This window comes from Polyodon spathula, chromosome 27 (genome assembly GCF_017654505.1).
Source record: "Polyodon spathula isolate WHYD16114869_AA chromosome 27, ASM1765450v1, whole genome shotgun sequence".
Taxonomy (NCBI): domain Eukaryota; kingdom Metazoa; phylum Chordata; class Actinopteri; order Acipenseriformes; family Polyodontidae; genus Polyodon; species Polyodon spathula.
Window position 1 is genome coordinate 5,781,983 of NC_054560.1, and position 27,639 is coordinate 5,809,621.

Sequence of the window (27,639 nt, forward strand, 5' to 3'; positions counted from 1 at the left end):
CAAAAAGGCTTTAATTGTCAAAAAGGCAGATTATATTGCAGGGGGAGGGGGCTATGTGCTGCAGCAGGCCTCTTAGCATGTCTTTCACATCTGCTCTTTACACAAAACTTAACAGAGTACTTGAAAGTGTTTCTGCTAAGCAAGTCAGCTGCAAAAAAGATCAAGGACAGCAAACCATCCAGCTTGTGTAGATCGATTTTATTGTTCATGGAGCCTTGGAAGCGCATCAGATCTCAATGTGCACATTTATACACCAAGAACAATACATATACAATAACACAAGTGTATTACAGTAAATGTTAAACACGTGTTTAAAAGCAAATTATATACACACACACGGAAATCATTCTCTGCAACTCTGTACTTCAAACAGGGTACACATCGAGCTCAAACTGATCTAAAGGCTAGCACTCAAGCACCTTTCCTGTCCATATACTCAGCACCTTTTAGCTAACTTTCAGCAGAGCACAATGCAAATACTCCAGTTTAGAAATTAGATTGCAAATACAGTGGAAAAGCCACCCATTTGAAAATATCAGAACCGTGGAGAACAACAACAAATGTGAAACTATTGTACAGCGTAAGAAAAAGCACACAGTAGTGAAAACAATTCAAATTGTGGGAGAGTGAAGAAGAGAAACACAGGAGATGAGACTAATTAAAAGAATCCCGCACAGTATTCACAGAATACAACACATGAAACCTCAGGAGAATCGGGGATCCAGGTCTTACAGGGGAAAAAACTTTTGGAAAAGTTACATTTAAAAAACTGAGGGTGTGGAAACCACATCTAAAAATCTTTTCCTACAAGTGTGCATTAGTGCACATGTAAGATTGTGTGTTGTACACATTTTCTTTGATAATCCAATCAGATCAATTTAATTAAATTGCATTGAACATTTACTGTCACTGTATTCCATGCGTGTGTACCATTGCAATGACACTCTTTGATCCTGGATCCTTCCCCCCTATTTTTTTTTTAAGATTTCCTAAAAACATACTTAAGAAAAACAAGACAAGGGAGTCATTCTAGCCTTCTTCACCAATGGATGATTAACACAGACAGAGCCTTCTATTATACATCATTCAGACTTCCTTCTGAATTCCAGTGTTTCAATTAGACCAAAAACTGTCTGGTTTGAATTTTGAAATGCTCTTCATGTTCAAACAATTAGGCAAATTTTTTTTTAAAGATATGCAACCACTTTGGCATCCTCGATGAATTAGGATGGAACGACCCAACAATAAATACAGTGCTTTCTAAATACAATGGATTGACGAAACAAGTGAATCAAACCCCAGAGTAAGCCACAGTTCAACCATGCTAACTGTGTTTTAAACAACTAGAGGACACACCTGTTCAGAAGTACTGACAGACCTCAGCCAAATGAAAGGATTGCCAGTCGTTCACCATGCAGACTGCTTGGTTACATACAGTTTAACAAACAAAACAAACAAACAAAAAACTCACAAAGAATAGAAGTAAAGTTATTTTACAACTTTTCCAGTTTCTTCATCATCCTGGTCGATTTTCAAATTTCTAGTTTGGTCAACTATTTAGGGTTTATAAATAATACAACAGGTGACACACATGTTCAGATACGTACTCTATATATAAGTTTTAGTTCAGATTGTAGAACCTGCTGTTTTAAAAGGAAGCCTTCAGTTCCGTGGGAGAGCCCGTCTGAAGAGAAGCACATGGGGTTCTGTAAAAGCAATGAAAGAATAAATTGGTCGTCCTGTGCGTCTGATATTTGTGAAGGAGTGCGTTTTCAATTTGAACTGATCGGCAAAGAACTACGAGCAAGCCAGGGTAACGGACAAGATCAAAAGCCAATTTCTTTCTTAAGACACTAAAAGCACAAATAAAACTTTGCAATGAAATCCAGTCCCGCTGCCTCTGGACTCGTATTACACCTCACAGACCATGATGATCAATTGGAAAGCATTGATCATACAAACCGACAGTTCAATATAGGTCTCTGCACAGAAGGTAACCAAGATAATTTTGTCTATAATCCACAAGTACTACTAAACACTCCATAGTGCTCAATTGAGAAATACTAAAAGCAACGCCTGTTGAAAATACTTCTCATTGAATTTGTGTTTCTTTTAGTATTTCCAAACAGTTTGCAGATCAGTTTCATCCAGTCCAGGTTTTACTACGAGCTTGATTAGCCCCAGAGTATATGTAACAAGCTCAGGTGTGTCTTATTAAACTCATAGTTAAACCAGGAATGGGTCAAACTGCTATGCAATGGGAGTCTTATGTCCATCTCTGATTGGGCAGTGATCTGGCAATACACACTGAAGTCGCTTGACCTCAGATGGCATTCAAAAAAGACAAAGCGATGTGGATTGCCTGCAACAAGATACATTTCATGTTGAACCCAGTGCAAAACCTGTAGTTACATCACAGTGCAATTTGTCAGCAGTGCCACAGAAAAGGTAGGTCGCTATAACCATCATCCAGACCAGCCTTTACAGAACAGCCTCTCATAACAAAGGTCCAAGTTTGATCTCTGTGAGTGTAAGAGTTTCCTGTTGCACACCTGGTTTGTGGATCATGTAATGTACCCATCCTTGGCTCTGCTGCACCCCGAGGCTGCGCCACTCATCCTCGGACATCAGGTGTGACGTCGGTACCAGCCTGGCAAGCTGCTTTGGAAGCAGGACGTGCCTGGGTGGAGACAGCGAACACAGCACAGCACGTTCACCAAGTAGAAGAGAAACAGACCAGTAATGGGCAAGCTTGCTCTGCACACACATTAAACACAGGAGCTCCCTTGCACATCCAGTGCTGACTCTGGCACTGATTTTCAAATCTAGCCTGAAGAAGCACTTCTTTGAACAAGTCTTGCTCAAGTCAGCTGGTGAACCCTGATGTCAAGCACTGCGAGGACTTCTGGTCTTGAAAGGCGCTATATAAAACGTGAGGTTGGCCCAATTGCATGCAGTGGCAAAAGCATAACTAGCCTGCTGTATTTTTGTGTAAACAAATGGACTGTCAAGAAGGCCTGCCCCATTCCCGATAAACCAATAAATGTGAATTTAAATCTGTTTTCAGAAGACGGTGGCAAGTTAATTTGTGTAAAAGTTGGGCAATTTCCCCCAAATCTCCTGCAATGATATGTATCCCTTTATTTTGCACAGCAAACAAACGGAGCCTAAAAAAATGAGAAAGGCATTGTATTGTTGGCCTTTACTGTAGTGGCTAGTGTTCCCATTCTGAATTATTTGTTGCCAACAAGAAGTTACAGAATATACATTTAGGCCCACTCCACGTTTCTAGCAGTGTCACCCATGTGTGAAATGTCACCGCTACACAACACAAAAACAATGCAATTAACCTTCAAATGTGGAATTTCTTTAATTACCACCACAGCTGTGCCGCGTCACTGCCTGCATACGGTACATTCATTTAAAACTGAGGAAGATTTAATAAGGTATATGGATTTGTATATTATTGTTATATGCAATGCGTTTGTAAAACTTGCATTTTTAAAATTGTTATCAACAGCGGTTAAATAGTGTGTGTTATTAAATAATGTATATTATGTGTTATGTATAGTAGGTTAGAGGTGAGAATACAGAACTGCACATAAAAACAATAACACAAACGAAACGTGTTTTACGCGTCTTACCTGTACTCGAACTCCTCATCGGTGTATTTGTCCGAGTAGTAAATCTGTTTCTTCGACATCTCTGCGGAAACGTGTTTATATTGTGTTATTGTGTATTATTTTGGAAAGCGTACGCACTTGTTGTGTCCAGGCAGACTCTGACAGGCTTTCGTGAAACAAGATTTAAACTTCAACCGCCCGCTCCTGCGCTCTGATTGGAGGAGAGCCGACCAGCTGCGCTTCTCGAAGCCTCGCCCCTGAGTGGAGAGTGAGGCAGCCGGGGCCGTCAATGCGCCGGGAGTGAGAGCTTCTGCACCTTGCACCTTGCACCGAGCGACCGAGGCGTGCATTTATCTACATCCAGATTCATGCACAATGCTATTTATCTTTTAAGCATGCAAAATTTGGGAACGACCAGACATCTTTGGGCCCATCAAGGCTCTGCGCTTCCCAGCACGCCGCTTGCCCCATATCTAATTTAACAGGACAGACTCTAATTGTTACGCGTACTTACATTCAAGATATATAACTTTTACTTCCATAACTCCAAAAAAAAATTCATTAAAGAAAGCTCCTTCACCGTGTTTCTCGAGCTGTTGGAAACTAACTCCTTTGAAGTGAACTTTAATATCGTCAGTGCGACTTTTCTAAAAGCTCAGAGCGCGCAAGGCTGCACTTTGTGTCTTTTTGTAAAGGGCGCAGGTGCTGTGTGTTTTTGTATGCTTTGCCCTGTGCTTAAAGGGCGCAGATGCTGTGTGTTTTTGTAAAGGGCGCAGATGCTTTGCTGTGTGTTTTTGTAAAGGGCGCAGATGCTTTGCTGTGTGTTTTTGTAAAGGGCGCAGATGCTTTGCTGTGTGTTTTTGTAAAGGGCGCAGATGCTTTGCTGTGTGTTTTTGTAAAGGGCGCAGATGCTTTGCTGTGTGTTTTTGTAAAGGGCGCAGATGCTTTGCTGTGTGTTTTTGTAAAGGGCGCAGATGCTTTGCTGTGTGTTTTTGTAAAGGGCGCAGATGCTTTGCTGTGTGTTTTTGTAAAGGGCGCAGATGCTTTGCTGTGTGTTTTTGTAAAGGGCGCAGATGCTTTGCTGTGTGTTTTTGTAAAGGGCGCAGATGCTTTGCTGTGTGTTTTTGTAAAGGGCGCAGATGCTTTGCTGTGTGTTTTTGTAAAGGGCGCAGATGCTTTGCTGTGTGTTTTTGTAAAGGGCGCAGATGCTTTGCTGTGTGTTTTTGTAAAGGGCGCAGATGCTTTGCTGTGTGTTTTTGTAAAGGGCGCAGATGCTTTGCTGTGTGTTTTTGTAAAGGGCGCAGATGCTTTGCTGTGTGTTTTTGTAAAGGGCGCAGATGCTTTGCTGTGTGTTTTTGTAAAGGGCGCAGATGCTTTGCTGTGTGTTTTTGTAAAGGGCGCAGATGCTTTGCTGTGTGTTTTTGTAAAGGGCGCAGATGCTTTGCTGTGTGTTTTTGTAAAGGGCGCAGATGCTTTGCTGTGTGTTTTTGTAAAGGGCGCAGATGCTTTGCTGTGTGTTTTTGTAAAGGGCGCAGATGCTTTGCTGTGTGTTTTTGTAAAGGGCGCAGATGCTTTGCTGTGTGTTTTTGTAAAGGGCGCAGATGCTTTGCTGTGTGTTTTTGTAAAGGGCGCAGATGCTTTGCTGTGTGTTTTTGTAAAGGGCGCAGATGCTTTGCTGTGTGTTTTTGTAAAGGGCGCAGATGCTTTGCTGTGTGTTTTTGTAAAGGGCGCAGATGCTTTGCTGTGTGTTTTTGTAAAGGGCGCAGATGCTTTGCTGTGTGTTTTTGTAAAGGGCGCAGATGCTTTGCTGTGTGTTTTTGTAAAGGGCGCAGATGCTTTGCTGTGTGTTTTTGTAAAGGGCGCAGATGCTTTGCTGTGTGTTTTTGTAAAGGGCGCAGATGCTTTGCTGTGTGTTTTTGTAAAGGGCGCAGATGCTTTGCTGTGTGTTTTTGTAAAGGGCGCAGATGCTTTGCTGTGTGTTTTTGTAAAGGGCGCAGATGCTCTGCTGCCACTCTGTAGCTGCAGGTTAACGCCGCAGGAGGGAAGGGGTTGAATGACCTTTACAGCCAGACACTTCCGTTGCTGTTGGTTTTCACTGTGTAAACCACTGAGAGAGGGGGTAGAGGACAGTACACAGCCCAAACTGGGACACATTGACTTTAAACCGTGAGAAAAACACACGAACATCATCACGCGATTGGATAGAGGGAGGGAGGGACAGAGGGGGGGTGACGTTATATATATTTTTTTTCTTTCTGTAATCTATCATTCTTTAGCACCCTGCCTTCATGATAGTCCGATTGCTTTACAGCGTCCAGTCTTCTAGACTGGTTCAAAATTGTGTGCTATTTTGATTGCCTCTGTGCTGCCAGTCTGTTAAACAGCGTGATCTCGATGTGAGCCGGGCGACTCGGCGCTCTTTGCACAGCACTGCGGTCTGCTGCTCTGTGCGCTGAATGAAGGTGTGCATCGCCATCCTGTTTACTCTTCAAACACCCCACAGCTTTATCTGGGGACCCCCAAATTTGAGAACTGGCAGGAGAGCACTCAGATAAACAGACCTTGGCTGCTGGTGGCAGGTCAGCGGGTTTGCCCTTCTGCAGGCATTGCACTTGGTCTCGCTATCCTGAGTGCTAGAGATGCTTCAGTGCCTGAAAGGTTCAGAGATATTGCAGATTCAGCAATCCTTCACCTATAGCTGTAGGGGGTGGGTGGCTGTTTTTTTTTTTTTTTTTTTTTTTTTGTTTTTTTTTTTTTTGTTTTTTTTTTTTTTTTTGTTTTTTTAAATGCCACGACTCTTTCAAACATTAACAACAGTTTATATATAACTTTTTAAAAAGCCAACAGTTCCACGCATCCAAGCGTCACCTTGCTGCTCGAAACACGGAAGTGGGTGTGAGTGGCGTGACGGGAGGATGGTCTCCGAGTGGTCGATGTGGCTTTCTTAAAAAAAAAAAAAAATAATAATTAAAAAGTGCTTGCATTAGCTTGTGATAGTTTTATAAGGACCGCTTGCTATAACAGAGCTGAAGGCTTCCTACACAGCCGTGATTGTTCAGTAAGTCTGTTCATTTGTGCTTTTCTATGGGGGGGGTCGGTTTAACTCGCTGTAACGTGCACAGGTGTTTCTCCGTGCTAAATTACACTTTATTATATGCCTAATACTTTTTTTAATGGTAATAAAATCTGGATTTAATCAAATAGTCCCGTCCCCCCGTCCCCGAGCATGGCATAAATGTGCCAGATTTGCAGGTTTATTTCTCTGAAAGTAGAGAGCATTCATGTCATGTTTACTCTGTTTTCCGTTATTGAGATTTCATGGCTTAGAAACTGTTCCTAGCTGTTCTCTTGCACTCTTTGAGTGACAGGCCTGAGATAGCCCTCGAGCACTTATAAACTTGTAACACAAAACCAGATGGAATTCCAGTCTCCTTGTAAAAGATGTTTAATTTTGTATTCAAGTTTTGTATTTTGTGACAGTTCGTTTCATGTTTTTTTTTTTTACTGTTCTGTACATGCATGTATAACAGTCAAGGTGTGCATGAGAGAGAGAGAGAGAATAGCAGCGTGCAGTCTTTCTCAGCTGAAGAGCAATATACTCATTTTGCTAATACAATTCCTTTTTTTTTGTTTAGTTTTTTTTTTTTTTTTTTTTTAACGCATCAATTATTAAAGATGTTTTCGAGAGGTTTCCTTTTTTTTAAATGCTGTTATAATGCATTCAGGCCAGCGGCTTCCAACCCAAACTGCTGCAGGAAATAAACCAGCGCCTCGGGTCCGAGACTTGAGTCCTGCAATCAGCTAATTAGTGCACGTGCTGATTACAACTGCACCGCTGGTTAGGCGCTAAACATTTCCATGTTTGTTCCTCTTAAGGGAATGCCACGATTTCTATGCAAATCTAGTCTGGTCATGACTGGTCTGGTCTGGTCTGGCATGCTTTTAAGAGATACCTTTTTTTTTTTTTTTTTTTTTTAAGCAACACTGTGGATCCTATAGAGTAGGACCCTATATAGTATATGCTATAAAGACAATGGTGGAATACAATGAATGTAACAGTGCAAAAATGCCAATTAAGTTTTAGGCTGGTGCAGTTCTCGGTTGTCCCTTTTTCTAGTTACATAACGCTATAGTTTATATCCTCCTTTTTGCTTTAATTGTTCTTGCTTTAAAAGGGACCCTGTTTCTTTAAAACCTCAGTAGAATGCCCTCCCAAAGACATGAGTTCTCTCCTGGCTGCCTGCTAGCTCCCTGCCTGCTCCAATGGGAGGGAAGGAGAGCCTGATGTTCACATGTGGACACTGTTCCAGGGCAGCGGGGCTCACAGACCAGCAATAACACCATGACATCATCCCAGCTTGGGGGGGCTGAGACAAAGCTGGGAGGGGGAGGGACAGAGAAAGCAGAGCTAATAGAGAGAGAGAAGGAGAAGAGGAGCAGACAGCCAGAGAGAGACGGTCAGAGGGGGGGAGAGAGAGAGAGAGAGCAGTCCGGGAGCAGAGGCCTTTTTTTTTTTCTCCAGACCGTCCCGGGCATGCTACTTAAGCCCAAGTATGGCCGCTTTCGCAACGACTCTGTGACCTCCTCCGATGACCTGATGCATAGCCTAGCCATGAGCGGCAAAGTGGTAGCTACGCCGGTCCCTTCTGCGCCCCCGTCAGCCCGGCCGCCCCCACCCCCAGGCGGGCGGGGGTGCCCCCTCCTCTGCCCCCACGGGGGTGACCTGGGGGGGGTTGCCACCCCCCCCTGCCCCCCGGCTGAGCCCCCCTGCCCGGAGAGCGAACAGGACGTCGCCACCACCTTCTGCATGCTCATCCCCAGGATTCCTCAGTGGAAATTTTCCAACGCCTCCTCGTTCCTCAGCAGGAGCCCCTCGAGCAGCTCCAGCAGCAGCAGCAAGGACCTAGGGGGGAAAATGGGGGGGCCGGGGGCCAACGACGCAGCGACTGGCCCTGTGGCTAGCCTGGCAGCCGTGCTGAACTCTTGTGATCCGATCTGTGTCACCCCTTGTTCTTTGCAGGCGATGCACAGGCTGAGGGGCGGTGGAGCTGGGGCTGGGGGTCCCAGCGGCAGTGCTGGGAGTCCAGGGGCCCAAGCCTTGGATTTGGGTATCTCAGGGGTGTCAGGAGCCTCAGTAGCCACGGGAGTCCCTGGATCCAGCAGGAGGGGCCGGGCGGCGGGGATGAGGCTGGCCAGCGAAGGGGTCACTCAGAAGGGCAGCTTCATTAACAAGCCAACTCAGGGCTGGCTGCACCCAGATAAGAAGATTATGGGACCAGGGGCTGCCTACATTGTCAGGGTAGGTCTGTGTTTGCTTGCTTGCTTGTCTGTTTTTTACAGGGTTTGTGCATTTGCTTATGTAAGTTTTGAGTAAGAGTATGGTCTTGATCTTAGTGGGTTTTTTTTTGGTTTTAAAAGCATTGGATTTATTAGATTTTTTTTTTCATTGTAGTTCACATGGTTCTTTTATTGTGTCATCTTATATGATGCAAGTATTTCTTATTTATGTTATATTGCTTACATTATTATATCAGCCATGCTCGTATGTCAGGTGTTTTTCCATATAGTAACATTAGATATATATAGCACATCTATGTACAGGGCATATAACAAGCTCCGCACTGCTAATGCACTGTAGCTAGATCTCACAGAGCCACTCTCACTGTCTGCCTGAAGCAGGTGGACACCCAAACAATATAGTGAGCTCATACAATGCCTGCATCGTCCCTTTAAAATACTGCATGCAGCATTAGTCAGGGAAAGTCAGTTTACACACTCTTTGGTGCTTATGTGCGACCCTTCCAGTGCTGTGCCAGTCCTGGATCCTGTACAGATTTTAAAAGAATGTTTTTTTTTTTTTTTTTTGTGATCAAATTTTTATTAAAAGAATGTTTTGTGTTCCAGGCAAGAGTTTAAAAATGCAATTGTATTCTTTAGACTGTGTTTGATTGTGGAAATGCCCTGCAGATTACAGTACTGTGTTCCTTGATCTCTACCACTGTGGGGGTTTCAAGTTAATTTTTTGGTGGTTATTTGCGTAGTTAAAACCCAGCAGTTAAGGGTTAAAAAGGCTACCACCTTCAAACCTATGTTACAAATGCCAGACCTGTCCGTGTGTCTTGCAAAAAGTTATCAGTTAAACAGAACCCCAACTGTGCTCCAGCTGGAACAGCACCAAGGCTATTTAACTTGACAATCTTGTTGCTTGCCAGCAGCAAGCCCAGGGATTTAAATGATGGCGGCCTTATCCTTAGAGAACACCACGGAAAATACGATGACTTCGTGCGGCATTCGTTTCACCCTAACAACACATGAATTAAGATTGAATCCCAGAGAGGACCTTTACCCGATTCAAAAAGGGCTACAAGTTTAAGCAGCCCCTTGACGTCACCATGTTTTACAGTGTGTGTCAGTGAGCTCTTCCTAACTGGATTACAGAGGGATTTCTTCATGCTTATATTCATTTCAATTTGATTAAAGTCACTTTGTATCACATGAGATGGAGTATAAACAGGGCTACAAAGCAGCTTTTTTAATATCTGGCCTCATTAACAGCACCAGAGTCTTGGAGACAGAGCAGCGAGGCAGGATGTCACAAATGAAATCACACCTCTTCCATAGTCACTGCCAGGGCTGCTGCTGCCTGACTCCCTCCTTTGTCTCTTTATCTCCAGTTGCTTTGGTTCGACAGCGTGTCTTCGAAATATCTAGCTCTGTAGACAGGTGTTTCCTGTAACAAAATAGTCTCAGTCATTTCTGTTTATCTGCCTGAGCCGTAGGACGTTGCGTGTAACCTCCTACTGCTGCAAGTAGTAACAGGAGCAGGCTTGTTTGGCTCGCAGGTTTCATGGGGAGGGGAGGGGAGGGCTGAATCCCTCCTGCTGGAACTTCTCTAAGGTAAAGTGAAAGCATGGGAAAGCCCAGAGAGGTATGGTGAAGCATATTAATAAAACACAGCAATCTGCGGTCAACTGAAACAAAAGCATTGTGTAAACCTGGGGCTAAGCATTAGAAAGGTAGTAAACAAGCAGCAGCGGCCGTGTGAACCCCACTTAGCTCCGTTTGAACTGGAAAGCTGTTTCTTTGGAAGCCACTTCCAGGCGCTCCCTAATGAAGCTTGCTCTTTTCCTAATTGATCACAGCAAGTTGCTTGACCCCTGACTTGAGTGTGACATCATGAAAGTACTGAGTGAGGTGTCAACCTGTGCTTTAATTACTCAGGGGGCATTAGAAATGAAATGATTTAACACCCCCACCCCCACTCGTGTGTGCTTCAGCCAGACACACACACAAGTGCACTCACACACGCACTGACACACACAAGTGCACTCACACACGCACTGACACACACAAGTGCACTCACACACGCACACACACTTACGCACTCACACACGCTGCCATGCTGACAGACAGACCGCTGCACACGATCATTCCTGAAGCAGCTCAGTTAAGAATTGTATTTGGAAGAGGCACTTATTCGCGCATGGGTTACCAACCTAGCCAGGCTGCTCATGCTGAGCCATTGGGATTCTTTAAGCCTTGACTTGACCAAAGTTTGAGATCAGCCAGCTACGAGGAAGCGGACGAGCACTGATGGGTCCAGTGGCCTTTTCCCTTTGGTAAATCTCCGTAATGTCAAACTGACCACGCTTGTGTTATTTTGGAGAGGGAGGGAGACCAGCGAGAGGGACGATGGCAGAGAATTCTTGTCCCCTGAACAGCTGCCAGTGAGGTGGCCTGTCCCCACAGGGAGCCCTGATAGGAATCTGAGTACACTTAGCCAGACTCTAATGAACCCTAAGTAGTGTTGTGCTTCCCCCACCCCCCTCCTGCCTTGGGCACTAATCGCACTCTTACAGCAAGCTCTGTGCGCCGTGATCTCTTTACAGGACAATTACAACCATCTCAGTGTCAATTATGATGTTTCCTGCAAATAATGGCCAGCGTGGGGAACACTTTCTGATACCCAAGACTGAAAACAAGAACAGATTTAACTGGGGATTAGTTATTGCGATTATGATTAGGGTTATTGCAGTGATGGTGATAGTGATGATGATGATTGGTTAGTTGGTTTTAATCAATACAAAGTGTCTCTTCCCTGCTATATGGCATCGACGAGTACCCTGTAGGATCCTGATTCTCCTTGGATACAGAGCTGCTTCGTAATTGCTCTGTCGAACACGTTTGAATCTGCAGACTGGCAGACAAATGTTTCAGTGCTGTTGTGTCTTCTTTGCAGTACATGGGTTGCATCGAGGTGGTGAAATCCATGAGATCCCTGGACTTCAACACTCGGACCCAGGTGACAAGGTGAGCAGGCCACAGAACACGGCGTGACAGCGCACACCTTGAAACGCATCGCGGGAGAGCCAAGCCTACTTTTAAAGTGCATTCTCCTGCCTCTAATTCTCACCAGCAACACCTAGATCCCTTTTAATGAAGCACTAACCAGGTTCAATGCTACAGCACTAAACTCCTACTGCTTTCTGGTATGAAATCACTTCCTGTAGTCTCCAATGGTCCAGCCTAGCGGGCGGTGCCCACAAACAGAGCTTGATGATTGATGGATGAGTGTTCTGTGGAGTCTAACCTATATTAATACACTAGTCTTTTCCTGGCTAAACACCGTTTCCGTTACAAACCTCTCCCAGCTTTCTCTTACAGTAATTGGGTTTCTTCTTGAACACAACAGAGCGCTTCAGCCTGGTCAATGGCATAATCACACACCAGGAACCGCCTGTTAATGTGGTCAATGCAGCCTATTAGCCCATCGATAGCTGAATAAACTAGCTTTGCAATAATGCTGACTGGCAATCGCTTTGAATTAGTGGAGCGATGAAGTCCAGTGTTGTAAAGCCGGGTTTATTCACTGTACTGTACACAGCACTGCACTGCGAAGCTTGCAAAACCTTTCTTTTACATTCTAGCATTTAAAAAGGAATGTGGTCTATACTGATTCATGCACACAGTGTAGGATGTATTTATGTATCTACAATTTATTGCAATATACGATATACTCTGTGTTTCATTTCTTACCTGTTAAATATCTTATTGTTGTGTTCTGTGCGATTCTCTGTTGCGGTTTCTGTTTGCAATGCTTACTAACCTTTCCACCAAACATTGCTTCTGAAAAGACTCCTCAAGGCAGATATGTGTGGCGCAGCGAGGAGGGAAAGAATATTAGCGTCGCACATGAATCATTACCGGTTGGGTTATGCGCACAGTGCAGCTTTTGCTGGGATAGTCAGTAAGGATACGAACTGCAAATGGGTCGAGAACACTGACAGCACAACAGGCTACTACACAAGCAGGAAATGAAAAGTATTTCTTTATCTCACTGTGCACGGGCACTGGAACTGCACAGGAAAACAAAAACAAACCTCACAAACAGCCCTCCCTCCCTCCCAGAGCTGGTGTGGAAAGTGAAGGATCACAGCGATCAATAAGAGTAATGTGAGCTGCAATGTGAGAGCTAAGTGCACTGCAATGTGTTATTGATGCTGCTCCCTAATGACATTGGAGTAGAGCAGAGAGGCAGATGGACCCAGGCTGGGAAATCACAGAAACAAAACAGAGCAGGTTAACCCTTCGTGGGCCGCGGAGTCAGGAACACACCCTAGCAGCTCTCCCGATCCCATTAGAAGTGCCCTTCAGCCCTCGGACTGGATGTCTATGGCATCTGTATCCAATTGCAGTAGAAGGAGCTTGCTGGTGCGTACTGCAGGCAGAGTGCATCACCTGCACCCACCAGGCATACAGCAACCACTCATACAGCAACCACTAATGCAGCAGCCACTCATACAGCAGCCACTCATACAGCAGCCACTCATACAGCAGCCACTCATACCGCAGCCACTCATACAGCAGCCACTCATACAGCAACCACTCATGCAGCAGCCACTCATACAGCAGCCACTCATGCAGCAGCCACTCATACAGCAGCCACTCATTCGTGTCAATTTAAAGAGTTGGAAGAACAGAACTTGATGCTTGGAGCTTGACCCGTTCAAGACCCCGAATTCCTCACCTAGAGGCACACTGCATGCATACAGTTCATGACCGAGCATCATGAAAAACCTAACAAGCAGTAAATAGGTTTCGCGGTTATCTGTGTGCAGTTTGATCGTAATCACTTAGCTGAGACTGTGACCAAGAAAAACAAAATGTGCGGTTTTGTATGAGGATTATTGTTATCAATGCCTTTTTACATGAACGCTTTTTTTCTCACATGAGATAAGGTTGTATGCAAGGAATAAGTAAATAAGTTAAGGATGTTATTTAAAAAATGTAGCTAGGTATTAATAATCATAACTAGCTAGCTAGCTGCACAGTGATGTCTCATTAAAATTACAGCATGACCTTTGAACTGAAACGGAACTACAGCACAGGCAGTGATTCCATACCAGGAAGCAGCAGCAGCAGCAACTATTGATTCTGTAGCTGTTGAACCCGAAGCGCCTGCACTGCGCTGCGCTTTGCAGGACCATGCCAAGCCTTCTATTACAGCAGTACAGCTTTCTGCTGGTGTAACTGAACTTGTTTGGATGTGTTGTGATTGAGGCGAGCGCAGCTCAATTCGTTTGACACACACACACACACACACACGTTACTTCTGTGTTTGATTCCAGGGAGGCGATTAACAGATTATATGAAGCAGTGCCTGGCGTGAAAGGAGTGTGGAAGAAGAAGGTAAGGAGGTGCCCGCGGGGTGCAATCTTAAAGCTGCCATGTGTGATTAGCATGCATTGAGGACCCAGGCAACAAGCAAAACCGACTGCACCAGCAGCGGAAGATGAACTATCTCTGTATGCGGACATTGCAAATCGTTTATAGCGAGGTCACATCTCCTGATCTGTAACTAACAGCTGAAATGTCGAGACGCTGAAATAACAGTTCTAGTGATTTCACTTTTTTTTTTTTTTTATATTAAGTCAGCCCTGTGGTTTGTTTATTGATTAACTTCTTTTAAGCACTGAGCTGCACTCCTACCTATAAAAACCAGGCAATCGTAACATATCCCTTATAAAATGTTCTATTTTTTTGCACAGTGTTTGCAGTCCTACCATGCTTTTCCCAGGGCTGCAGCATGCATGTACCATATTGTAGCCTGGTTCTTTACCTCGCTGGTCTTTGCAATGCTTACCTCTGCTTTACCATGCTTTACCATACCTCGCTGGTCTTTGCAATGCTTACCTCTGCTTTACCATGCTTTACCTTACCTTGCTGGTCTTTGCAATGCTTACCTCTGCTTTACCATACCTCGCTGGTCTTTGCAATGCTTACCTCTGCTTTACCATGCTTTACCACCTCTGCATGCTTTACAATGCTCTCTCTGTGGTCTTTGCAATGCTTACCTCTGCTTTACCATGCTTTACCTTACCTTGCTGGTCTTTGCAATGCTAACCTCTGCTTTACCATGCTTTCACCCTGCTTTGTTACACTTTGCTGTGATGTGTGGGATGTACTGCAGTTCTTGAAGAGTCGAGGAACATTCCTTGGTATCGTTTCAGGCCGGTAACAAAGCCCTCCTGCAGATCATGGGGAAGAGTAACCTGCGCTTTGCCGGGATGACCATCGCGGTGAACATTTCCATCGACGGGCTGAACCTGACGATGCCAACGACGCGGCAGGTAACCGTCTCTGTGCCGCACTCGATATAATCAAGCGATTCACACTGCCGGAACTTACAATGGCAATGAAACGCTACCCAGGTGAATCCTGCAACGCTGGTCACTGCTGTGCCCTTTGCATGCTTACTGGAGAACACAAGCTGGAGGAATACTGCTGGAGTAACAAACCACAGTCCTCTATAAATAATACAGAATAATAATAATAATAATAATAATGTTCCGGTGTCACAGGTCATCGCCAATCATCCCATGCAGTCCATCTCGTTTGCGTCGGGGGGAGACACGGTAAGACAGACCTGTATTTCGATTGGGGGTGTGCTGATACTCTGTAAATGTTTCTTAGTATTTTAAAAGCCAGTTGGAAGGGAATTTTCTTCTCCTCCGGGGCAGTGCACAGGTAGAAACGTCAGCGGCCCAGAGGAGAGGAAACTAATCTTCCAGTGGGCTTTCAGAACACTCGCAGGTTAATTACTATTGAGTGGCACCCCGTTGTAAAGGCGAGGGAAGGACGGGCTTTCCTTGGTTTGAAATCAGCACGTTCGTGAATGGATTTATTTACCAGTGTGAGTATCCGCGCACCCCTCCTATTCATTCACACTACAACCCTGTGCAGTAGAGTCCCAACTCACAGATATGATCCTCCTAACGCGTGTGTCTCCTTTAGGACACTCCAGACTACGTGGCTTACGTGGCTAAGGACCCCGTCAACCAAAGAGGTGAGGACCGCTCGTTCAGAGCCGTTAAGTTAACGTGTGTCTCCAGCATGCAGTGCCACCAGTGTGTATTCAGACCTACAGGATACGATATCCGCTGTTTGATATTCGACATACGGTTTGAAGAAAATGATTTTAACAAGAAAAAATGACGTTGATGGATTCGTGCAATCAAAATGGAATAACATAACGGTCGACTTTTTTGTTTTTTCCCCGATAAGCAGGATGTCCCCCTTATAAACGTTTCCCATAGTAAAGGCACAGCAAAGTGTAATAAAGCGTGGTAAAGCATAGGTAAGCACTGCAAAGCTGCACTGCCATGTCCCTATATCTGAACCCAGAAATGGGAATAAGACTCCTGTTGCACAGCAGTAGATTCACCCATCCCAGGTTTTACTGCAAGCCTGATTTGCCACAGTATAGGTAACAGGCTCAGGTGTGTCTTATTAAACTCGTAGTGAAACCAGGAATGGATAAAACAGCTGTGGGGTCTTATTGCCCTCCCTGGAGCCGCTGTGCTATCATGGCAGTGGTATCTATGTGAGAGTTGGATTGATAAAACCAGGGTGAGGAGGGTATTGATCTCTTATGAATCTTATTTGAATGTGTTTCCACTAGCTTGCCACATACTGGAGTGCTGTGATGGTTTGGCTCAGAGTATCATCAGTACGATAGGACAGGCCTTTGAGCTGCAGTTCAAACAGTACCTCCATAGCCCTCCCAAAGCCATCTCAGCACCGGACCGGTAAGAAGCTTCTCCTGTTCTCCCAGAACCACATGCCGGTGCTCACAGAACACAGGCAGGGATGCCATGCCTCTTGGATCAGGGGGATCAGCAGAACATTTTGGGGTGCAGTTATCTATTCAGCACGGCAAGGGGTACTGGGTGGGGTACCGTGAGTCCCCAAACGTCCCATCCCCAGCCTGCATTTATCTGTCCGGTTGCATGCTGGAACTTTTGGAAACTTTTTATCATGAATGTTAGGATTGCCTTAGAATTCACAACTGATATTACATATTCAATAATCCTTCTGCATCGTGACACTGAAAATATTGAAACGGCATCTTTCTCTGCGGCTTCTTAAAACAAACCCTGCTGTGAAATTTTAAATAAATACCCACACATAGTAAGACTCCCACTGCATTGCGGCTTCAGCCATAACTTATTATTTTATGTTTTTACCTGTGCTTGTTACCTCTACACTGGAACCACACAAGCACATATTAAAAGCTGGAATGGATGAAACCGCTATGCAATAAGAGTCTTATTTCCATCCCTGACACACCACCTTCATTAATACTGTATAATTTGTTACAATGTGTATAACGTGTTTGTTCTTGTATCGTCTCCCCCAGAATTATAGGGGTGGAGGAGTCGGCGTGGGGAGACGACGAAGACTCTTCCGAGCACGATTACTACAACAGCATCCCAGGAAAGGAGCCTCCTCTGGGGGGGCTGGTGGACTCCAGGCTCAGGCATGGCACGGCCCTGCTAGGCCACGTTCACGCCCAGCCGTGCCGCGGCAACAGAACCCCGCAGGTGAGCGAGACGCAACGTGGTGCTTGCAAAGCCGTCGGACGTTTCTGCGCAGGCTTAAAGCGTGTTTGTGTGGCTCTGCGTTGCAGTTCAGCTCGCCTGTCAGAAGAGGAGGGGGGCAGAACTCCGGACCCCCCTGCTACGAGACACACTGGGAGACAGACAGTCAGAGCAGCTCCGGTAAGAACAGCAGCCTGGGGCAGCACTGCACCACAAGCAGGCACAGCGCTGCCCTCACTGGGGGTCAGGTACTTCGCTTCATGCACACAAGCTTCCTCCCTCCTTGAACTTAGCTAAACACAACCAGAACAGTGTAGCGAATTATTCCAGAGTTATCGGTTTATCAACTGCTTTTGTTCTTCATTAAGAGTTTCAAGTGATGAGTAAGCTGTTGGATGCTGATCCTCCTCGGACAGAGATCTCTGTGCCGTGTCTGAATCCTCTGTATATACTCAACCCTTGCTGCAGGGTATCCTGCACAAGAAAGACGTGATCAGAAATCCCTTGGTGCACATTTTAAACGATACTGATCTGTTGCTTTTCAACACCTTCATGTGCACGGCAGTTCAGCTGCTTCCAGTTTCCTGCCCGGGCCTGACCAGCGACGGTTACCTGTGTGCAGACGGGCACCCTCCTGGTTGCCGTGACTATGAGGAGCACCTGTATGTGAACACGCAGTGTCTGGAGAACTGGGAGCCGGGGAGTGAGGGGGCGCAGGAGAGCCCCAAGAAAGACCTCTTTGACATGAGTGAGTGTGCTGCATTGTGGGGAGCATTCGGTGTTAGTGGGCATAATGGGGACAGCCAGAAACGAAAGGGAACCACAGTATCTGCAGTAATTGTATCACACCATTGGGTCTTGCTGCCATCGTGCATTCATTGAAAATTAAATCCACAGCACCCCCTTGTGGCTTGAAGATATATTGCAGAAAAATATTAATCAACTCTGCCACCTAGTGGTAAAACCATGTCATGCACGTGAATACAATCAGCACTAAGGTAGTGGTGGGGGGTGGGGGCAATTAATTTATTTATAGATTATATATGGGCTATTTATTTTCTGTGTTTTCCGACGACTTTTCTGTTCTTTAAAAATTTAAGTGATACCCATTAAGCCATAGTAAATTAACTCAATTAAAGCTGCCTGCCAGCGCTCTCACCAGACTAACGGCTGCCGTTCACCCCGCCCCTCAGGACCCTTCGAGGACGCGCTGAAGCTGCACGAAGCTGTGGGGGACAGCCCCTCTCTGCAGGATGCGTGGCCCAGCCCGCCACGCCGGCGCGCTCCCGTCGCTCCCACGGAGGAGCAGCTGCGCCACGAGCCCTGGTACCACGGCCGCATGAGCCGACGTGACGCCGAGAAGCTGCTGGCCATGGACGGGGACTTCCTGGTGCGGGACAGCGTGACGAACCCGGGGCAGTACGTGCTGACCGGCATGCACAGCGGGCTCCCCAAACACCTGCTGCTGGTGGACCCCGAGGGCGTGGTGAGTCCATGAGCCTGTGTACAATCTGCCAGCATTGCCTGGGATGGGTTTATTCTCCTGTGGCATTTAGGCGACTGTCGTTGCTCTGCTAATCCAGTGCATACATGCAAGGAATACAAAATAAGAAATATGAAATACTGAACATGCTTCACGTTTGTCCAGGGATTTAAAAAGCAACCCTAAATTACTCGAGTTTGGACTATTTTTTTCAGTTAATTGCTGCCACTAGAGGTCAGCAGATCCTCTTTTTTTTTTGTAGTAGTACCCGCTGTAGGGAGTGTATGTCGTGTCTATTCCTCACTGCCGCTACACTCCCCTCCACAGGTGCGTACGAAGGACCTCCTGTTCGATAGCATCAGTCACCTGATCAGCTACCACCTGCAGGACGGGCTGCCCATCGTGGCTGCGGAGAGCGAGCTGCACCTGAAGCAGGTGGTCCAGAGGAAGCAGTGACGGCCGCTGTGAGTCTGGCATCATGGGAGTTCAGCACTGGCATCGGGGCTCGATCATGATTATAGTGGATGGTATTTTGGTAGTGCTGTTGGTTGGCACCAGTGCACAACATGCCTGCGCAGTGTTTTTTGGTCTATTAATTTATCTATCAGATTTCCCACCCCCCTCTAAGTTTTACAGTGCTCCCCCTAAACAGCGCTAAAGTCAGGAGCACAGTTACCAGACTATTTGACATTACAACAGCCTTACTATCTTTGTTCTATGGATATCACATAGTCTAGCCGGGTAGTATGTATCAGTATTCAATAGGAGCTTGTTGACATGTTAACATACGAGTTGGGCATTATTATTTTTAACTAAAGCTCTGTATTTTTAGATTGAATTTAAATATGTTCCATTGTAAACCAATCCCTGCAATGTTTTTTGTATCTGCAGATAAGGCTGCAGGACTGTTTACCAGATTGGATTTGGATCAGAGAGAGAGAGACGCTCCACACAGGCTGGACTGAAACTCTGTTTCCTATAACCAAGGGGATTTTCCAGCTAAGGACTAAACATCCACCTCATGGTGGAGACCGCAAAAAAAAACAACAAAAAAAAAAACTGTTAAGGCATCCATCGCTTTTTCCAGCATGCTGGTAGCACACCATCCTCAAACCACGTCCTGTCTGTATTACCGAAGGAATAAAAGATAACGAACAAGACGCTGGGGGAACGGAAGCACCTTCTACGAGAGCACAAGCAGACGAGAGGTTGACACGGCCGTTAACACAAGCACTACTGTACAAAACCACAGAGATTCTCTCCCTTTGCAAGCTGGGGGGGGGGGGGCAGCACTGAAGTGATTTTAGGAGCTCCAGATTCTGAGTACATTAAAACACACACAAAGCTCCATCAATATACATGCTACCGTCTCTCTTTACACAAGCTCGGGTTTGTAAATAAAACACACATTCCAATAGCATTCTGCAGTGCTAACAAAAACATTTGAGTTTGTACAGTGAGACCTGTACCAGTTTAGCCAGTGCTACTGTAGTGTTTCTACTGGACTGTACCACGCTGCTGTAGGAATCACCCTGAGATGCATTATTATAATGCGGGCCTCTGCCTCCTCTCTGCAGAGTCGCTATACAGAGGTGTCTGTTTTGCGGATTGCTGATTCCCTTGTAAAGTTTTGAAGATGTTCTTGTAAATGCTGTTCTTTTCATTCAGGACTTTTGAAATAAAACAAGGAGTTGAAAGGAAGTTTGATGGGAAGGTGTGTGCGGTTCCCTGCGATTGCAGCGTGAAACCTTTTTTTTTTATTGCTTTTTTGTTTGGTGTGCGTATAATAATAAGATCTGCTTGAACCGTTTTCAGTTTTATCCTCATCACACAGTAAGTGCGTGTGTCTTTTCAATTCATCAGCAATCACCCTTTGTTTTAATAGGCTGGCTCATTGCTCCGAACAGCTGGTGCTGGTTTTTTTATTTAGTATTTGTTTATTTTTTTGCACCAACAACCATCCACAGCATTGCCTCCTATCCAACATCCAAAAACCTCCAACTTGGGTACATTTTACAGTGTTTTCAAATCTAACAACACGATTCGCTTTGTCTAGTAATACCTCTTGTGACTAGGCTGGACCTGTGGTCAGCTCCTGATCTCAGCACACTGGGGTTTCATGAACTCTTGTGGGTGTGTTATTTACATGATCAGATGCAAGGGGAATTCTGTATAATTGATTTAAATAATACACCCATAAGAATTCACGAAACCCCAGTGTCCCGTCCCGTCCTCCCTGCCCCGCCCCACAAGGCGATCCATGAACCCACTTATTACAGGGAAGGAAATAAGACTATTAAATGATGCACTCATTATCTAAACCCTGTAAACGAACAGACAGACAGAGAGAGAGTCAGTCCTGCCCTGGCGCTAGCTCTTCTGGCTGTGGGTTCTCTCGTGCTTGAGCAGGTTGGAGCGTTGGTTGAAGCCCCGCTCGCAGGTCCCGCACTTGAACTGTCGCTGGTTCAGGTGGGCGCGCTTGTGCTGCTGGTAGGTAGAGAAGTGGGTGAAGCTCCTGGCACAGCCGTCGGCCCCGCACACGAAGGGCCGGTCCCCGCTGTGAATCCGCCGGTGTTCGGTCAGCGACGCCTCCCACTTGAACCCGCGGCCGCACTCCGGGCAGCTGAAGGGGCTTTCGGGGTCGTGGACGCGCTCGTGCTTCACCAGGCAGGCAGCGCGCTTGAAAGTCTTGCCGCAGGAGGGGCAGGCGAAGGGCTTGACCTCGGAGTGGACGGCCTGGTGTTTGGTCAGGTCCCCCCGCAGTTTGAAGCGCTTGCCGCAGGAGGGGCAGGGGTGGGGTCTCTGCTCCGAGTGGACCAGCCGGTGCTTGATCAGGTCCGAGCTCCGCACGAAGGTCTTCCCGCACTGAGAGCAGGTGAACGGCCGCTCGCCCGTGTGGATCCTCAGGTGATCCTGCGGGAACAAGAGCAGAGCTGAGCCACCTCCACACAAGAAAACAAAACCGGTTTTCTCTTCACTATAAAGAAAATCTTACAAGAAACTTTACACCTGGATTGCACACTGTCTATTTTTAGGATTAATTCCTGGGATAACCATGGCTTGGTGGTTGAAGCGATCCAGGGCAGTTCCACAGTGCTGTAAAATACTTGATTAAAAGAGACACAAACTGATCAACTCAAGGCTGTGTCCTGTAGTAAATTAAATCTGAACTCCGATTCACTGCCCCTCAATACACACACACACACACACACACAAATATGAAAAAAAAACTGAGCTCCGGGTGAGGAAGCCCCACGCAATCCTCACTCTCACCTGGAAGCTGGTCAGATGCTTGATGTTCTTCTCGCAGAGGTCACACCTGTACACGGTCTTGCTGGCAGCCAGCGGCTTCCTTTTCCTTCTCCTCTTGGGAGTCTTGCTCTCGGCGGCCTGCAGCGTTACTTCGGTTTCTGCCGTGCTGACGGGCAATTCCGCGCTCTCTGTCTTTACTGGGACTGCCGGCTGAGCCTCAGGGACTGGGTCTGCTATTTCCACCAGCGTTACTGGTATGACATTCAGCTCCGATACCGGATATTCACCCTCCTCTTCGTCCTTCACTTTCACATCCATCGTTCTTCTCCTCATTCTGAAAAAGGAAAATGCAGATCTGCATCAGGTTATACAGACCAGCGCCACACCACTTCGCACATTCTCATTAAAAAGGTAAAACGCTCGGATAGACTAGCCAGAAAGCAGCGCTGTGCATTTCAACATAAATAAAATATTGCGATTTTATCATCGACAGGTGAAAAACTAACCATGGCACCGAAATCTCCAAGCCTCGCTAAATCACAGTAACGTGCTAGCGTGGCTCTTTAGTGTTTGGTTTGTTTTGCTTACGCGGAAAACTTCATTCCGCACTTCGCTTGCATCTTTACCGGGGTTTACTGCGTGCACCTGCGTTATTATTTAGCTACGTGCATTAAAACAGCTGCTATAACGTTAACTTTAATTTACAAAACCACACGTACCTTTGATTATTGTGGAAAATTACAGGCTGTATTCGCCTCGAAGTTTGTGGGAGGAGTCACCAGGTCCCACGGCGTCACTTTCTTCAATTCGGCATCCGGGGTCAAGCGACAGCGTCCTTAGCAACCTGATCTCAATCACCGTGGCAACGAACGTATTACGATATCAAATTGGAGATGATATCTACGATTTTAGCCGTTTTTAAAAGGCCACCCGAATTAAAATGACGGGTGATAGGATAGCATATTCTCGTTCAAATCCCATTCAATGTTTGCGCCCACAGTTAAGATGACGGCAAACAAATTCACAATTGACTGAACGCCGTTGCTGCCCCAAACAAAAATGGCGAACTCGCTGCAGCCCGGCGTTGGCGGCGCGACCGATTCGAGATCCTCCAAACCGGACACCGAGAGCGAGTTCCTGACCCAGGTGGGCGCCGGTGCTGTACTGAGAGGCGCTCTCCTGAAGCTTTTAGAAATCAGGTCCGAGGACCCCATCGGTTTCCTGGCGGAGCATTTTCAAAACCTGGCCCAGAGTTTGGAAAACGGCGATTCGGGATGCGCAGTGGAAGGAGGCAACAAGAAGCAGCACCAGCAAGCACTGCAGGAGTTCGAGGAGCAAAAGCAACACAGCAGAGCACTGTGGCACCTTACACAGGCACACCACTCGCAGAGGTACGGGTGAGGGCATGCACGCTGCCTCCTTCGGCATGAGAAAACACCTCGCTTTTGTGAGCACCTGACACATGCAACACATACTTTAATATTCGCTTCCATCAAATGCCTTACACTGTTGTGTTGTTTTCATTTCCATTTTTTCTGTCTACAAAGTATTTTTAGACTTACGCGTGGAAATTGGACTAAGCCAACAGTACAGAGTCCCTTCAGACTCAAGGCACTTGATAAATCCTTGGAAGAATGTAAATTTTAGGAGGAGCTGCTGCTGTGAGTGAACCACAAAAAGGGTAACAAAACCAGGCAGGGCCCACGGCGGGAGAGGTTAAGGGCGCTAGTTTCCCCTTGAAAACCCTGTTAATGTTATAGCCTAGGCATAGACAGCATCCTGACATTTCACAAAACAAAACCCAAACAAAAGAGCTGTTGTCTGGCATCCTTACCGGGAAGCTAGCTATAGGGAACCAGGGCAATGAATCCCTGTTAAATATAGGTACGCCAATCCATAATCGATTAATTGATGCATCTCAAGAAACCATTACAACCCCCCCTCCCCCCCCCCAGTGTGGAATTCTGTCTGTTGATTTCACGAGCAGGACAGTTTAATTGCATGTGGTGACGGAACACGGACATTGCCAGTTACACACCTGGCATGGTGGCTCGTTCATAAAAACAACGGCTGCAGCCCGCCGTCTGGTGAGCGCCCTGATTGGGCTGTCGGGGGCGGTTGAACCCGCGACCTCATGAACTTAAGCCCAGTGCTATGTGCGACCTCACAAGCAGACCCGCAAGCTTTTCTAAAAGAAATAAAGACACAAACATAATTCGGTCCCTGTTTGAATCGTTAGCAGCCCTGTGCAGAGACTCTGTGGAAACCAGCAGTGCGTCTTTGTTTGAGAACAGTTAGGACTGTTGTTTTAAGTTGGGGGGGGGGGGGATTAAGAAAGCCAACCCATCTGTCAGTCCGCACTGTAGGTAAAGCATGTGCATGAGCAGGTGCGCTAGCTTGCGATTTCTTACTGACCTTCTGCAAGTCTGCAGAACCCATCTGCTGCTGCTGCTGCTGCTGCTGCTGCTGCTGCTGCTGGGAGGGGGGGGGGGGGGGGGGGGGGGGGGGTTAAGAAAGGAACAAGGGCCTCCTGTTTTAGCCAAGGCTGTTGTGCCAAACTGGACAGTTGCTTATCTGTTGTGGGTTGATAGATCTGTAACCCTTTCACTTCTGCACTACGTGTGATCTCTGCTCTGGGGAACAGGTTACAAACAGTGTTAATCAGCCAAGCTTATCTGCAATACAGGGGTGGGACTAAACAAAACCAACACAGTTCAGAAGCTTTAGCTTGAACGATTCAGTTCTGACACGTAATAAATAGAGGCTGCATGTCCCTGGCCGGGACTCGGGTTTTATTCTCAGGTGGCAGATCTTGCTGAGTAGTAGGGCTCAGTTGACAGGTGCTTTGTTGTCCTAGGCTGCGCAGTTTGCTCATGTCGGTTGTATATTGACACTGTTATGGCAGGGGTTTCCACATACACTGTAGTTTTGTACTGATGGTAAAACGCTAAGAAGTGTGATGAAGCACAGATAGGTGCAGTGAGTATGGTATTCAAATTGAAACAGTGCCCTAGGATTGTGTAAGCATAAGACCCAATACAGACACCAAACAAAGATTAGCATTATTTAGTATTATATTCCCCCTCAGCCCCCTCTGTTAACATGTAGAACCGGTTTCCTCTGTGTGTCACTCTTTGCATTGAATAGTCACTCGAGACGGTCCTTATTCTTCTCGAGTTTGCACAATGATTAAGCTCTTTAGTGATTGGGAGGTAGGGAGGGTGGGTGCCTGGGTCTAAATTTAGCTGCTTGATTTCAACATTTCAAGCACAACTGTACCTGACCTTTTTATAGAGGCATAAACAAGTTTCACAATTTTGAATCTGTTTTGTGCCGTTGCTGGCAGCAGTGGAATCAGCTGCCTAAGCTCATGCCAGTAAAAACAACCCTGCTGGCAGGAACATCTGCTAACCTTTCTGTCTGTGTCTCCCAGCAGATCTGCGTTCAACAACAACGTGGCCGTGGCGTTCTCGCTGCTCTCGCGGGACGACAGGAAGAGGAAGCCGGGGCTGAAGGGCAGGGTGTACACGGAGCTGCTGCGGCGCGTCTGCAGGGACAGGGGCGTGGCCGAGCCCGTCTCCGCCCCCCTGATCAAGAAGCTCCGCTGCCAGGACCACGAGGCCGTGCCCTTCGACCTCTTCCGCCACGGCGTGCTTGCCTGCTTCGTGTTCGCGGACTTCGTGCGGAAATCCCGCTCGCTGTTCGAGACCGTGTCCCAGTCCGACAGGAGCCTGTGCCGGGCTGTGCTGGGCTCCCTGCGGGACGCCCTGGAGACGACGGGCTGCTCCCACCCGGCCAGGTACCTGGAGGCCAGCGCCAAGCTGACCCCCGGCAGGCTAGCCCAGGCCATGGACCGAGCGCAGACCCTGGCCAGCGGCACGCCCAGCACGCTCATGAGCCAGGAGGAGTTCATTGAGGAGGCCTCGGCTCTGATCATCAGCAGGGTGAAGCTGGTCTCCTGAATCCCTGCTAAGGTGCTGGAAGATCACAGAATGAGTCCAGCAACCCAGAGAGGGAAACCCCCATTGCGTAGCAGTGTGAGGATCCATTCCTGGTTTTTAACACGGCGCACATGAGTTTGTTATCTCTACACTGTGGCTAATTAAAACCTGGAATGGGTGTGAAGCTGCTCTGCAATAGGAGTCTTATTTCCATCCCTATAGCAATCTGTTTTTTCATGTCCGTTATCTTTTGCCTGGGTCCCAGATGTGCAGTTTTGAAAGAAACACATGTTACAGCAAAGATTTAAACTTGCACTTCAGCGTTTGGAAGCCTTTTAAATTATATAATGTTTTGTTTTTTTATGGTTGTTATTTATTAAACATTTTTGTATTATTTTGCTGATGTAAATATAAGTCAACTATATTTAGACAAGTTTAAAACAATGATGTGAATAAATCAGCGCTGTACGATTCTGCACGTCACGGTGCGAACCAGACAACTAATAAAACCGAAAGTCTCAGCCTCTGTCCTATCTTTAAAAGAATATTGCATCAGCCTGCTCCCTAACAAACTCCTCGGAAGGGCTGATGTTGCAACAAAAAAAAAAAGAAGCGAGAGAAGACTTCTAGAACACCTTCCGAGATGAGGTCGCCATGCAGGAAAGGGCTGAGACAAAAAGAAAAACAAGTAATGCTGTGATACACCCCCAACCCCCTTCTTGCAGAGAAGAGAGCAGCGGTTTCACTGAGTCATGGAGAGGCGCCCCTACACTATCTGGAAGTATAGGTCAGAGACAGGGACGGTGAGGCAGGCACGGTGTAGAGAATGCTAACTGTTCACGTCGAAAAAAAGGAGAGCAAATAAATGACAACAATAGAACACTTCACAGCCCCAAACCCCAAACCCCAAACCCCAAACCCAGGCTGCGTGACCTAAAACATTTACAAAAAATACAAACTTGAAAAGAACCTGTGCGAAATCTACGATGGAATAAAAGAAAAAAAAAAAGTGCACGTGTGAGTTATCATTTGGAAAACACATAATTTAAAAGCGAGTTAGCCTCTGTCTCATCGGTGTGCAACCCCGAAACCTCGTTTACACCCCGCGACTCGCAATCGTCGTGCCTGCTGCCACTCTGCAACGACGCAGCAAATGACCGCCCTCGTACGTCATGAGGGATTGCCGCAAAGCAGTGTGGGGAGTGTAGTCTGACCAAAAGGAAAAAAAAAAAAAAAAAAAAGTTTTAAAAGCGGATAAATTGTTTTTATAAAATACTTTAAACAGAGCCAGAGCCAAACATTTAAACGAGTCCTACCCGAGTTTCTTTAGGATGGCTTTCCTCCGCGTAAGTCTCCTCTCTTGGTTTTGAACAGAGTGGCTGCTGAGAGTCGGCGTGGGTTGAAACTCCAGTTCCCAGAGCAGCCCTTGTGCTTGTTGCCTGGGAGTCTTGCAGCGGCCG

General features: G+C 46.5%; 4 protein-coding genes across 7 annotated transcripts; 2 read left to right on the forward strand and 2 right to left on the reverse strand.

Annotated features, from left to right (window-relative positions):
- Positions 1 to 183: 183 nt before the first annotated feature.
- LOC121301363 (cyclin-dependent kinases regulatory subunit 1-like) lies at positions 184 to 3,789 on the reverse strand. Its single transcript, XM_041230695.1, has 3 exons — positions 3,645 to 3,789; positions 2,553 to 2,680; positions 184 to 1,706 (listed from the first exon to the last, which is right to left on the reverse strand). Exons 1-3 carry the CDS (start codon positions 3,701 to 3,703, stop codon positions 1,663 to 1,665), a joined length of 231 nt encoding a protein of 76 aa, XP_041086629.1. The 5' UTR covers positions 3,704 to 3,789; the 3' UTR covers positions 184 to 1,662.
- Positions 3,790 to 8,102: 4,313 nt separating this feature from the next.
- Positions 8,103 to 20,799, forward strand: shc2 (SHC (Src homology 2 domain containing) transforming protein 2). Its single transcript, XM_041230606.1, has 13 exons — positions 8,103 to 8,922; positions 11,863 to 11,933; positions 14,252 to 14,312; positions 15,134 to 15,253; positions 15,485 to 15,538; positions 15,918 to 15,969; positions 16,585 to 16,711; positions 17,323 to 17,506; positions 17,593 to 17,683; positions 18,069 to 18,251; positions 18,697 to 18,989; positions 19,314 to 19,450; positions 19,878 to 20,799. Exons 1-12 carry the CDS (start codon positions 8,158 to 8,160, stop codon positions 19,440 to 19,442), a joined length of 2,130 nt encoding a protein of 709 aa, XP_041086540.1. The 5' UTR covers positions 8,103 to 8,157; the 3' UTR covers positions 19,443 to 19,450; positions 19,878 to 20,799.
- A 98-nt stretch (positions 20,800 to 20,897) lies between these two features.
- LOC121301328 (putative zinc finger protein 876) lies at positions 20,898 to 27,568 on the reverse strand. Of its 4 annotated transcripts, none has more exons than XM_041230609.1 (3): positions 27,496 to 27,568; positions 22,260 to 22,572; positions 20,898 to 21,899 (listed from the first exon to the last, which is right to left on the reverse strand). In XM_041230609.1, the coding sequence occupies exons 2-3, from the start codon at positions 22,569 to 22,571 to the stop codon at positions 21,357 to 21,359; spliced, it is 855 nt and encodes a 284-aa protein (XP_041086543.1). In that variant the 5' UTR covers position 22,572; positions 27,496 to 27,568; the 3' UTR covers positions 20,898 to 21,356. The 4 variants fall into 4 exon arrangements, with proteins under 4 accessions (XP_041086543.1, XP_041086542.1, XP_041086541.1 ...); XM_041230608.1 differs by lacking the exon at positions 27,496 to 27,568 and adding an exon at positions 22,958 to 23,046; XM_041230607.1 differs by lacking the exon at positions 27,496 to 27,568 and adding an exon at positions 22,827 to 22,932.
- On the forward strand, positions 23,296 to 27,489 carry LOC121301329 (tubulin polyglutamylase complex subunit 1-like). Its single transcript, XM_041230611.1, has 2 exons — positions 23,296 to 23,629; positions 25,675 to 27,489. The coding sequence occupies exons 1-2, from the start codon at positions 23,298 to 23,300 to the stop codon at positions 26,198 to 26,200; spliced, it is 858 nt and encodes a 285-aa protein (XP_041086545.1). The 5' UTR covers positions 23,296 to 23,297; the 3' UTR covers positions 26,201 to 27,489.
- Positions 27,569 to 27,639: the final 71 nt, after the last annotated feature.